This window comes from Mesoplodon mirus, assembly GCF_964341445.2.
Source record: "Mesoplodon mirus genome assembly, chromosome: 1".
NCBI classification, from domain to species: Eukaryota; Metazoa; Chordata; class Mammalia; order Artiodactyla; family Ziphiidae; genus Mesoplodon; species Mesoplodon mirus.
The window spans coordinates 192,507,166-192,520,190 of NC_138976.1; the positions used below are offsets into that span (position 1 = coordinate 192,507,166).

The window sequence follows — 13,025 nt, forward strand, 5'->3', positions numbered from 1 at the left end:
GGTTTTTTCCATCTTTTGGCTATTGTGAATAGTGCTGCTAAGAACATGAAATTACAAACATCTGTTCAAGTCCCTGCTTTTAATTCCTTTGGATATATACTCTGAAGTAGAATAGCTAGATCGTATGGTAATTCTGTTTAATTTTTTGAGGAACTGCAACGGAGAAGGGTTCAGATTTCTACACATCCATGCCAATACTTGTTATTTATTATTGTTTTTAATAATAGCTATCCTAATGGGTGTCAGGCAGTAGCCGTTCTCAATAGCACTTACCTTGTTTGAGAGTTCTGTCATTTTCCAAGTATGTGTACTCCAAAAATACATTCAGATATGGGGAAATATAGTGTAGGTCACTGCACAGGATTTCTAGTGAGGTGAACTTGTGTCAAAATTCCAATTATCACATGGCTTCCATAAGCCCTATTATGACCTGAAGACCACAGTGATGTTTTGGAACCTCAGGTGTGTAAATTTATCTTAATAATCTCTGAAAAATTCTGAGTTTTCCACTTTTCTTTCTAAACATTCCCCCTGGAAAATTGTAAACACCTTTGAGGTAGACCTGGAGAAAAAAAAATCACACTCTATACTTTTGACAGTTTTGCAGCAAAGTTTCTGAAGCTATTGTAGCCACCTGATCTCTGGTTTAGGTCTGGGCGAGGCTGTAATTTTCATTCCTGGAAAATCAATGCAGGTTTCTGCTCATTGTGCTTGAATTTTATTTTCATTTATACAGTCAAGCCTGCTCATCAATGTAATTCCCAGTGTAAATGTGATTAATCTGTTACTGCTGGAAGTCATTTTGTGTGAAAATAGTTTCACTCTGCCCTGCTGACCTTTATGATAATTGCACTCACCTTATTTCTCATATTAAATGCTACCACTTAACCTCTGCTACTCTGTAACCCCATATTCCTGTTAAAAGCATGGGGGCCATTTCATTGGTGCTATCCCGCATTGTCATCATTAGCCCCCAGAAGACAGATTCCACAGAGGTTTTCAAGGATGCTTGTATTTCTCTCATCAAAGAATGTCTTAATGTCTTGAAGAAGAATGTTATTGATGACCTCTGTGGGGGCATAACTGTGGGATAGTTGAGTGGGTTTTACATAATTAATCCACTCCAACATTCTCATTTTAAGTACATGGATTCCTTTGTCTACATTCTGTCAGATAAATTATGGCATCTTGCCCCCTTTGAATGTTGCTGACTATTGAATCTATGTATCAGTCAGCCAAACAAGCCAACGATTAGAGCCAATTCCATCAGCTAGAGCTAATACTTTGAATCTCAGGTATGTTCTTTATAATAAATTCAACCCCTTCCAACTTTATATTCCATCTTTCTCAGTCTAGCACTTGTAAAACATATGCCAGGGCTTCCCTGGTGGCACAGTGGTTGAGAGTCCACCTGCCGATGCAGGGCACACGGATTCGTGCCCCGGTCCAGGAGGATCCCACATGCCACGGAGTGGCTGGGCCCGTGAGCCATGGCCACTGAGCCTGCGCGTCCGGAGCCTGTGCTCCGCAACGGGAGAGGCCACAACAGTGAGAGCCCCGCGTACTGCAAAACAACAAACAAAAAAACCCAAAAAACCATATGCCACACACACATTCTACAGGTTTCTGCTGATACACATTAGCAGGATATAGCATTTCTTTTGATGTATATGCTAACTCCTACCAGGGTGGACATTATACTTGCCTCCTGGGGCCTGGTGGAATCTGACTGTAGTTATTAGGATGCAGTAAGTGCTGATGTGGGTGGGTCTTGAGAAAAGTAGAAATTTCCTGGAAAACTAAGCTATTTAGATGAGGTCTTTAGAGATTAAGTAAGGGAAGATTAAGTAAGGGAAGGTTAGTTTCCTCAAATGGGGAGGAAGAAGGGTGGCTTCCTTTGGCGAGGAAACCACAGGAAGATTTGGGTTAAAAATTTTCATATTAATCTGAGTCTGCCTACCTGCACTTATCCTAAATACTCAATATATCCTTATCTTAATACCCAGCTCTTCCTGATCAATGTCCTGATATTAATCTGTGAGACTTAGCACAGATGTACCTTGAACTTGCATTTTAATTCTGCAACTCACACTTTTAGATTTGAAACTTGATCCTCAGCCATGTCTGCTGTGTGGCTATAAGACGTGAGAAAATTTTAAGGCCCTCAGTGTGGCTCTCTGTGTCTTCCCATGCCTCGATCTGAGAGTTTAAACACCTAACACCTTTTAACATTAAGTGTAAACATTTTCATTTTCTAAGCTCTCTGGTGCTATAAGAAGCAGCTAATGGTCCCCGTGGTGCTTGTAGTTATTACTGCTGTAATAGACAAAATCAGCTGCTGCTTGAGATGGAAAAGTATTGTCTTCAACTGGCAATATGTTCAAAGCAAATATTGCTGGTAATTTATTTATGGCTTCCACTACTCGGAAGAAGCACTTGTCTTTGCATTGGCAATGGAGTCACTACTACATTCAAGCTCAAAACCTTATTCCAGAGTCCCATCTTGAGCATCTTTTTCCTGGGATTACTCATGCAGGACAGGAAATCTGCTTCAGGAAGTTTAGAAAGTAGATTTTAATAAAAGGAGCTTGTTTCAAAAGTTATAAAATCTGGAGTCAAATGAAATAAGAAGGCAACCTAGAGTTTGGAAAGACTGAATCCCCTAAGCAGAACTCTAATGAATGTAGAGACTGCTGGTGGGTGCTGGGGACATGGAGGGAGAAGCCCTTGAGCAGGAATTGGATGCATGAGGGAGACGAAGCCTCAGTTGTATGTACAACTCAAAGAAAGAGGGCATTCTGGGTTCTCCCCTATCCCCTTCTTCCAAACTCTCACCAGTCCTTCCTTTACTCAAAATTAATTGGAAGCTAGTTGCCAGTGAATCCTGGGAAACCGAGTTTTCAGGAGTCAGTTCTCTAAAATAAAAATCAGAGCTGGAAAAAGAGAAATAGTCTTTAAAAATTATTAACACAAATATGCCATCCCTTTACAATAACTTCTCACATTCCAGTTCACTTGTTCAAATACCCCACCACTATGATAGTACTTTTTTTTACTTACTTTTTTTTTATTAGTTTCTGCTTTATAACAAAGTGAATCAGTCATACATATACATCTGTTCCCACATCCCTTCCCTCATGCATCTCCCTCCCTCCCACCCTCCCCATCCCACCCCTCCAGGCGGTCACAAAGCACCGAGCTGATCTCCCTGTGCTCTGCGGCTGCTTCCCACTATCTATCTACCTTACGTTTGGTAGTGTATATATGTCCATGCCTCTCTTTCGCTTTGTCACAGCTTACCCTTCCCCCTCCCCATATCCTCAAGTCCATTCTCAAGTAGGTCTGTGTCTTTATTCCCGTTCCCAGAGCTGGAAACAACCTAAGTGTCCATCAGCGGATGAATGGATAAAGAAGATGTGGCACATATATACAATGGAATATTACTCAGCCATAAAAAGAAATGAAACTGAGCTATTTGTAATGAGGTGGATAGACCTAGAGTCTGTCATACAGAGTGAAGTAAGTCAGAAAGAGAAAGACAAATACCGTATGCTAACACATATATACGGAATTTAAAAAAAAATGCTATGATAGTACTTTGACGCAAGTCTGTTTACCCCCTTGCTTTCTCCTGATACTGCCTTTGTATCTCTCCTTACTCTCTTACATTCCAATGTCCATTATCTAATAGTGTGTTTGTCCCTAGCCCTGTTCCAGTGTCTTTTAATTATGCTGGATAAACCCAAACCATTGCTTTCTCTTTTCTTGACCTCCAGCTTTCAAAGTATTCCCAAGTAAAGTGTATAATAGTTTAGATTGTTTCCTTTATAAATTCATGATCACTAACCTAAAAGGTCCTTTAATATTGCCCTTTAATTCTGCTACATTAATCTGGACCCATCATTTCCCACTCTTTACAGTTTGTTCTCTCTGCACTATTCTTTGTTTATTTAAAAAAATCCTTATTGGAGTATAATTGCTTTACAATGTTGTGTTAGTTTCTGCTGTATAACAAAGTGATTCAGCTATTGCACTATTCTTAAATGGCATGACCCCACCATTTGCTATAATATCAGGAGATAATCTCTTTTAATTCACAGAAAAGAAAAGAAAAAACAGTAGGAGAACTTTCCTGTTAATTAACATAATAGAGTTACTACATCTGCTGCCATCTTTATCTCCTTTGGTAATTTAACAGAACAGAAGCTCTATTCCTACTAAACCCAATTCCCTTACTCCTGATTTGGATTGCATCACCTTGCACTCTCTAAGGATCCTTATTTTGTTCAATACCTTCTCTAATCTGGATCTTTTCCACTATCTTTTTTAAACATTCTAAAATCTTCCAAATTGGGAAAAATAATAAAGAAGAGTAAAGCAAAAAAGAAAAGCAAAACCAAACTCACCTTTCTCCACCTGACTTCTATTACTAATTACCACACTATCTCTTCTTCAAAGGCACAGTTTTTAAAATAATTCTTGAAAATGTTTTTCTATATCTTGGCAATTGTGAATAATGCTTCAATGAACATGAGAGTGCAATCTTTTTGAGATCCTGATTTCAGTTCTCTTATACATATATATACACACACACACACACCCATATATATACATATATATATATATATATATATATATATATATATATATATATATATATATATATATATATACATATATCCATTCAGAAGTGGGATTGCTAAATCATATGATAATTCTATTTTTAATTTTTCGAGAAGCCTCCATACTGTTTTCCATAGTGACTATATACCATTTTGTATTCCCACCAACAGTGTACAAAAGATCCAATTTCTCCATATTCTCCCCAGTACTTGTTACCTCTGTATTTTTGAAACTAAGCATCCTAACAGGTGTGAGGTGATATCTCTTTGTGATTTTGATTTGCATTGCCCTGATGATTAGCGATGCTGAGTACCTTTTCATATACATTTTGGCCATTCATATGTGTTCTTAGGAAAATATATACTCAAGTTATTTGCCCATTTCTTAATCGAGATATTTGGTTTATTTGCTACTTAGTTGTGGGAATTCCTTATAAATTTTGGATATTTACCCCTTACCAGATACATGATTTTCAAATATTTTCTCCCATTCCATTGGTTACCTTTCCATTCTGTTGGTTGTTTCCTTTGTTGTGCAGGAGCTTTTTATTTTGATGTAGTTCTACTTGTCTATTTTTGCTTCTGTGGTCTGTGCTTTTGGTGTCATAGCCAATAAATCATTGCCAAGATCAATGTCAAGAAGTTTTTCCCAAAATGTCCATCGACAGATGAATGGTTCAAAACATGTAGTATATATTTACAATGGAATATTTTCAACTTTTAAAGAAGAAGGTGGTTCTACCATTGTGGCAACAGGGATGAACCTGGAGGACAATATGCTAAGTAAATAAGCCAGTCACAGAAGGGCACATACTGCATAATTCCATTTATATGAGGTATCTAAAATAATCAGACTTCATGGAAGCAGAGAATAGAATGTTGGTTGCCAGGGGCTGGGGAAAGGGAGAAATGGGGAGCTGTTGTTCAACAGGTATGAATTTTCAGTTATACAAGATGAGTAAATTCAAGAAACCTGCTGTACCAATAGTGTCTGTAGTTAACAATAGTGTTAAGCACTTAAAATTAGTTAAGAGGGTCAATTTCATGTTAAGTGTTCTTACCACACACAGAAAAAATGGGACACAAGGAAGCTTTTGGAGGGGACAGTTATGTCTATTACCTTGATTGTGTTAATTGTCTCATGGGTTTATGCATATGTCCAAACTCATCAAATAGTATATATTAAACATGTGCCATTTGTTGTGCATCAGTTGTACCTCCATAAAGCTGTTTAAAAATGTTTATCTATATTTGATATCTTCACTTTATTACTTCCTTCTCATGCTTCAACCCACTCCCAATAGAATCCATCTTTTATTACTCCAATAAAAAGGTACTTCATAAGTTATTTCCAAATCCATGGATGCGATGTGAAAATTTTATCCCCTACTTACTTGACCTATAAGTAGGATTTGCTTCTGTCTTTGAGACTTGATTTTCCTTGACCCAAAAACTCTTCTGGTTTTCCTTTAATCTCTGCGGCAGTTCATTCTCTATCTTCTTTGCAGGTACGTATCCTTCTCCTCAGACATTAAATGTTGAAATTCTTCAAAATTCAGTTCTAGGCCATTATGTCCTCTCAATCTAGAACTCATAATATGATTTCACAGAAACACACAGCTTCAGTTACCAACTCCATAAAGTTTGGACATTTGTGTACCTGAGACCTCTAATCTGAATTCTGTAAATCCGGTTGCTTATTTAACATCTAAATCTGTTCATTTAAAATATACATAAAGCTAAATACTCATGGTCTCCCTAAACTGCCGAATCTCTCCTCCTTCATTTTCATTTGTCTTAGTGTGTAGTGACACCATTCACCCAGTTGTATATACCAGGCACCTAACAATAAACCTTGAGTTCACCCTCTCGCATCAGCCACTATATCCTATCCATTATCAATCTTATCCATTTTACCTCCTAGATACTTCCTTAATCTATCTAATGTCCTCTATCTACTCATCGTTGTAAGTGGTAAATTAATGCATGAATATAAATTTCCCTGATTGCTTTGCTTGGTACCTATAGTTTTTATGGCAGAAAAATTTATATAAAAAAAAATGCGGGGTTCCCTGGTGGCGCAGTGGTTGAAAATCTGCCTGCCAATGCAGGGGACAGGGGTTCGAGCCCTGGTCTGGGAAGATCCCACATGCCGCGGAGCAACTAGGTCCGTGAGCCACAATTACTGAGCCTGCGCATCTGGAGCCTGTGCTCTGCAACAACAGTGGCCGCAACAGTGAGAGGCCCGCGCACCGTGATGAAGAGTGGGCCCCACCTGCCGCAACTAGAGAAAGCCCTCGCATGGAAACGAAGACCCAACACAGCCATAAATAAATAAATTAATAAATTAAAAAATATATATATTAAAAAAATCCGTTCATCTTCCCTATATCTTCCCTTCTGTTCCTCCATCCTCCTGTCCCCATTTCAAGCAAGTATCCAGGACTCCCTAGAAACCTCTTCCTCAGGAAATATGCCATTTCTAAGCATCAAGGTGTGAAGGAGGAGATTACAAGGCAGTTGGAGGATTAAAAGCCAGTGAGTACAACAAGCACTGCCTGACACTACCTTGTTACTGGATAGAGCCTTGGAGCTTCACCAACTCATTAGAGGGATGTAGTTGAGAGAGATATAGGGAAGGCATGTAATAGGCATGAGGTATCTATCTCATCAAATATTTCAACATCCCAAACATTATACAGGAACATTTATAAATGGGACATAAAAGTACAGGTGTCCCGGTCTCAGAAGACCAGAAGGACCTCCACAACACTTTCATGTTACAGGGTTTTTATACCACTTTGGCTGTATAAGGTACCTCTAATAATGGCTGAGTCTAAATTCTCTACCTGCTCAGTTATTTAAAGAATTAAATTCATTTAAATCAAGTAAAGAAACAGTAGGCTTATAGCAGCTCATAACTGCTTACTTTTAAAAATTTATTTATTTATTTATTATTTTTGGCTCTGTGTTGGGTCTTCGTTGCTGCACGCGAGCTTTCTCTAGTTGCGGAGATTGGGGGCTACTCTTTGTTGCAGTGCGTGGGCTTCTCATCACAGTGGCTTCTCGTTGCGGAGCATGGGCTCTAGGTGCACGGGCTTCAGTAGTTGTGGCGCATGGGCTCTAGAGCTCAGGCTCAGTAGTTGTGGCACACGGACTCTAGAGCGCAGGCTCAGTAGTTGCAGCACATGGGCTTAGTTGCTCCGCGGCATGTGGGATCTTCGGGAACCAGAGCTGGAACCTGTGTCCCCTGCATCGGCAGGTGGATTCTTAACCACTGCACCACCAGGGAAGCCCCTTAAATGCTTACTTTATGTAGAAATGCTGTCACCAATATATGGCAAGAACTTTGCTTGTATAATTTACACTAACTGGTATAATACACCTTCTACAAGAAAACTGAACAAGAATGAACTAGGGAGCAAAACATTTTTATCCTTTGAGCCATTCTGTTTTTAAGGGTTCTTGTAAGCTCTGATGTTTTATCTCTGAGAGAAAGAAAAGAATTTTTTTTAATTGGAAATTTAGAGATTTTTTTTAAACTTAAAATGAAAGATCTTGGTAGTAATTGAGTGTATAGTATTGTCATGTGTTTTATCATTCAATTTATAGAACTAATTGCCCATGTGTTCTTATAATAGGGGAGGAAAAAATAACAGTTTTAGTCCCAGTATAGATATTGCATGATAAAAGGAGAATGATGACCATCTCCATTTCCAAAGGGAGAACAGGAATTCAAAACATGCTATGTCATAAAACGTTTAATTCAGCATTTTAAAATATTTTGAGCATTTTGAACTCAATGTTTTGTAACTTCTAAAAAAGTATAATGTATATACATAATTTCCACACATTTAAAATGAGTTGTTAAATTGTTGAGCCCTGACTTCTTTCTCAAAATTAAGGTATGCTAGTCGGACCTGAGAATAGCCTCCAGAGGGCGACCAAGTTTCATCCCTGCAAACAACTGCATCAAAATTTAACATTGCTTCCAACAAAAGCAAGGACTTTCTAAGGTTAAAATTTGAAAAGCCAGTGATAATAGTTAATCATTGAAAAAATACCATGACCCAAAGTCTGAATAGCTCTGCAAATATTGGTTGTTTAAGAAGGAGACCACCTCTAATTTGATGGTTTAATAGAGCAAGGGTCTTTGGATCCAGACAAATCTCACAAAGCTACTAGATCAGCAAAACTTGTCATCAGTTCATGCATGCTCTAATTTTCCTGCTCCCTGAAGTCTACCTATTCTAAGCACCTTGTATTAGCAGGGTTTGGCTCTTGCATTTCAACAGACGTAAGGCCTTAAATTCAAGGGTCAGCTCTACAATTGGTTGATATATTACTTTGTAAACAGAGTTTCATCTACGGAATGGGATAAATATCTTCCTTATGTCTCATTGTTTTGTGAGTATTAAATTAGATAAATATATGAAAACACTTGACACAATGACTGGTAGGTAAACTTACTTTCTGCCCATTTCTTTTGCCCTCCCTTTTTTCTCCTTAAGTTGAGAAAGATAGGATCTTATTATGTCATTCACTTCAATGTTTTAGTGCTATATCACTCTTCCATTACTTTTCCCCAAAGTATATTTTTAAAAATCTCACAGAAATAAAGTAGTGATTAAGTTTAAATAATTGATATTTCTCAATCCCTAGACAGAAGTATATCTAATAAAAGAAGGTTTGTTAATCCTTGACTGATAATGACTAGAAAATAAAGAAGTATTTCTAATTGGGCAATCCATCCAATTGGCTCTCACCGTGTACCAATGGATTATTTTTTTTTTCTACTTATTTCATCTTTATTAAAGCTACAACACAGAGAACATTAGTTGAGTTAACTTTGTAACTGCCCTTTCTCATTATTCCTGACCTGTATCTAACTAGCAGACAGTTACTTTTGATTCTTCTGAGAAAGTTTCTAAAGCATTGCTTTTCTTTATAAAATAACCTTCCTGAAGGTAATGCTAATTTTAACTACTGATCAAGATGGCCTTAATGTGTCCCTCAGTTTGGCTCAACTTCAGACAGGTTTTTTCTTTACCATAGGCCCTTAACCTCCCTTTTCTGAAAACATTTACTTTAAGAAACTTGAAATTGTAAATTCTTTCTCTGCCCCTTTGAGATGTAAATTTTCTCCTAGTCACTTGATACTTTTCCAACCCAGAAATGTCTTTCTCAAGGACCTGGGAGTCAGCTCTTTGAAATATAACCTTCAAGAAAGGTATTGCCCCTACTTCCCAGTCTCTGTGGGGAGTATAGGAGCCTAACTTTGATAAGAGCCAAAGCAAACAGAGATGGTCTAATTATATTGACCAACCTCTTCCCCAGCATCCTCTACTATTTTTCCTACAGCTCATCCTGGCATCTAAAATCTTCCATGCCTTTTGTTTCAACAGAACGGAGTTCAGTCTCTCTCCCCTATTACAGAATCATCTTGAGTAAAGTACTCCTTGCCTGTTTAACCATCTGGTGCAATTTTTCTTTGACATCACTCCATCACATACTCCAAACTGCCTACCACTTTCAGATTAATCTTATAAAACTTTGTATATGTGCTGCTGAAGTGAGCACAATCTTTATAGAACTTTGAATCACTCCCTATTTCCTGTGGCATGAAGCCCACCATTCAAACTTCTCCACAGTCTTATACCTTCCAAACTCATTAGTGTTCTCTTCCAATTCCTGAATTCTCTCCTCCAATAATATTAGTACATTTTCTTCCTAAACGTGGCTAACATTTCCCCATTTTGAGATTTCATGTCTCTTCTAATTTTTTTTTAATATTTGGAAATTTTATTATACTGTATTTGCCCATAACAAATAAAATAGAAATTGTTTCAAGTCTTTGCAAATAAATTTATTATAGGGTATTAAGAACACCAGTGATGAAACTTCTGAGAAGTAAAGAAGGGCCACCTAGATAATGGAGTGATTAGTAGGAACAGGAATTTACTTTTACCCCTATGCTGGAAAGGCAGAGTTAAGCAGAGGGTTGTAAAGGAGTCCAGGGCCAGGTTAAATGATCATCAATGTCAGACCATACCAGTTCTGTCTCATTGGAGTTGGAGCCATGGAAGTTACAAAGTTGCTGCTGGAGAATCTTCACAAAGTAGAGGAAGAAAGGGAGAAGTCTCGTAGCTTATCCCTAAACTCCCATATACCATCAGTTGCTTCTTTTTGGCTGCGCCTGATCAGAAGAAAGCTGCCTGTATGAGTCTGCTATAATGTGATACAAAACAGATTCAAGAAAGAACAATGACTAAATTCAAGAAAAAGCAGCCCAAAACTAGTATTTTTGCTTGAATGTTGTGCAACAGTCTGTTTTCTGTATTTTTCTAACTTTATTGAGATGTAATTGACATATAGCATTGTGTAAGTTTAAGGTGTACAACCTGTTGGTATGTTACATGTTGTGAAATGATTACCACAGTGGAGCTAGTTAACACAACTCCATTACCTTGCATAAATAACATTTTTTTTTCGGTGAGAACATTTAAGATCTACTCTCTTAGCAACTTTAAAGTATATAATACAGTTCTGTTAACCTCAGTCACCATGCTGTAGATTAGATTCCCAGAAATTCATGTGCTAACTGGATATTTTACCCTTTGGTCAACATCTCCCCATTTCCCCCAACCCCAACCCCTGGCAACAACCATTCTATTCTCTGTTTCTCTGGGTTTGGCTGTTTTAGAGTCTACAATTTAGTTATATCATACAGTATTTATTTTTCTCTCTCTGACTTATTTCACTCATCATAATGCGCCAAGGATCCATAAATGTTGTTGCAAGTGGCAGGATTTTCTTCTTTTTCATGGCTGAATAATATTCCATCTATGTACATACCAAATCTTCTATATCCATTTATCCATGTATGGACACTTTGGTTGTTTCCATTTCTCGGCAATTGTGAATAATGCTGCAATGAACGTGTGAGTGCAGATATCTCTTTGAAATAGTGATTTCATTTTCTTTGGATATATATACACCCAAAGCAGGATTGCTAATGTATGGTAGTTTTCTTTTTAATTTTTTGAGGAGACTCCATATTGTTTACCATAGCGGCTGTACCAATTTACATTCCCACCAACAGTGCACAAGGGTTTCCTTTTCTGCATCCTTGTCAACATTTGTTACCTCTTAGTCTCTTTGAGGTGATATCTCGTTGTAGTTTTGATTTACATTTCCCTGGTGATTAGTGATGTAGAGCATCTTTTCATGAACCTGTTGGTGATTTGGATGTCTTCATTGGAAAAATTTTTATTCAGTTCTTCTGCCCAAGTTTTAATTGAATTGTTTGAGAATCTATATCTATCTATCTATCTATCTATCTATATATATATATAGCCATTGTATGAGTTCCTCATATATTTTGGATATTAATACCTTATCACATACATGATGTGCAAATATTTTCTCCCATTCTGTAGCTCGCCCTTTCATTTTGTTGATTGTTTATTGTTCTGTGTAGAAGCTTTTTAGGTTGATGTAGTTATATAACAAGTTGTATATCACAAGTTATATAACAAGTTGTATTTCTCTTGGTGATTTTAAGATTCCCTTGTTATCTTTAACGTTGACATTTTAATTTTAATATTTCTTGGTATGGATCTCTTTAGGTTGATCTGCTTTGGAGCTCTCTGGGCTTCCTGTATCTGGATGTCTGTTTCTTTCCCCAGGTTAGGAAAAGTTTTCAGATATTATTTCTACAAATGTTTTCTGCCCCCTTTTCTCTTCTCCTTCTGGAGTTCCTATAAGGTGAATGTTATGCCATTTGATGTGCCATAAATCCCTTAAGCTATATTCATTATTTTCATTCTTTTTTCTTCCTTATTCTCTGATTGGATGAGTTCCTCTGACCTGTCTTTGAGTTCACCTATTCTTTCTTGTGCTTCATCTACTGTATTTCTAAGTTCAATTATTGCATTCTCCAGTTATGTGACTTCTATTTGGAACTTTCTTATATCTTCTGATTCTTTGTTGAAGTTCTCATTGTTTTCATCCATTTCCTTCTGAGTTCAGTGAGCATTTTTATGACCATAACTTTGAACTCTTTATCAAGTAAATTACTTATGTTCATTTCATTAAGATTTTTCCCTGAGGTTTTATTTTGTTCTTTTTTTGGAGTATAGTCCTCTCTTTCTTCATTTTGCTTGACTCTCTGTGTTGGTTTCTATGCATTAAGTGAAATAGCCACATCTCCCAGTCTTGAAGAGCTGTGTGACAGATGAACCTTGTCATTTAACCCTGTCTACTCTTGGTTGCCTCTCAAATCTTTGTGATTGTCTAAGCAGTTTATTTTTAATAGACCTGGCACACCATCCCAGCAGTTGAGGGTGTGCCAAGACAAATGAGCAACCCAAAGTGGAGGATCTCAGGCAGTACCTAGATTCA

At 37.4% G+C, this 13,025-nt stretch overlaps 1 protein-coding gene across 1 annotated transcript in view; it reads left to right on the forward strand.

The window, feature by feature from the left end:
• Window positions 1-926: 926 nt before the first annotated feature.
• The window catches only part of LOC309806979 (E3 ubiquitin-protein ligase RLIM-like), a gene marked incomplete at both ends in the record, with an annotated part of 36,866 nt that continues 24,767 nt past the window's right edge, over window positions 927-13,025 (forward strand). The window contains one exon of the mRNA XM_082626096.1: window positions 927-1,085. Coding sequence (XP_082482222.1) covers window positions 927-1,085 — 159 coding nt within the window. The remainder of the gene's footprint in view (window positions 1,086-13,025) is intronic.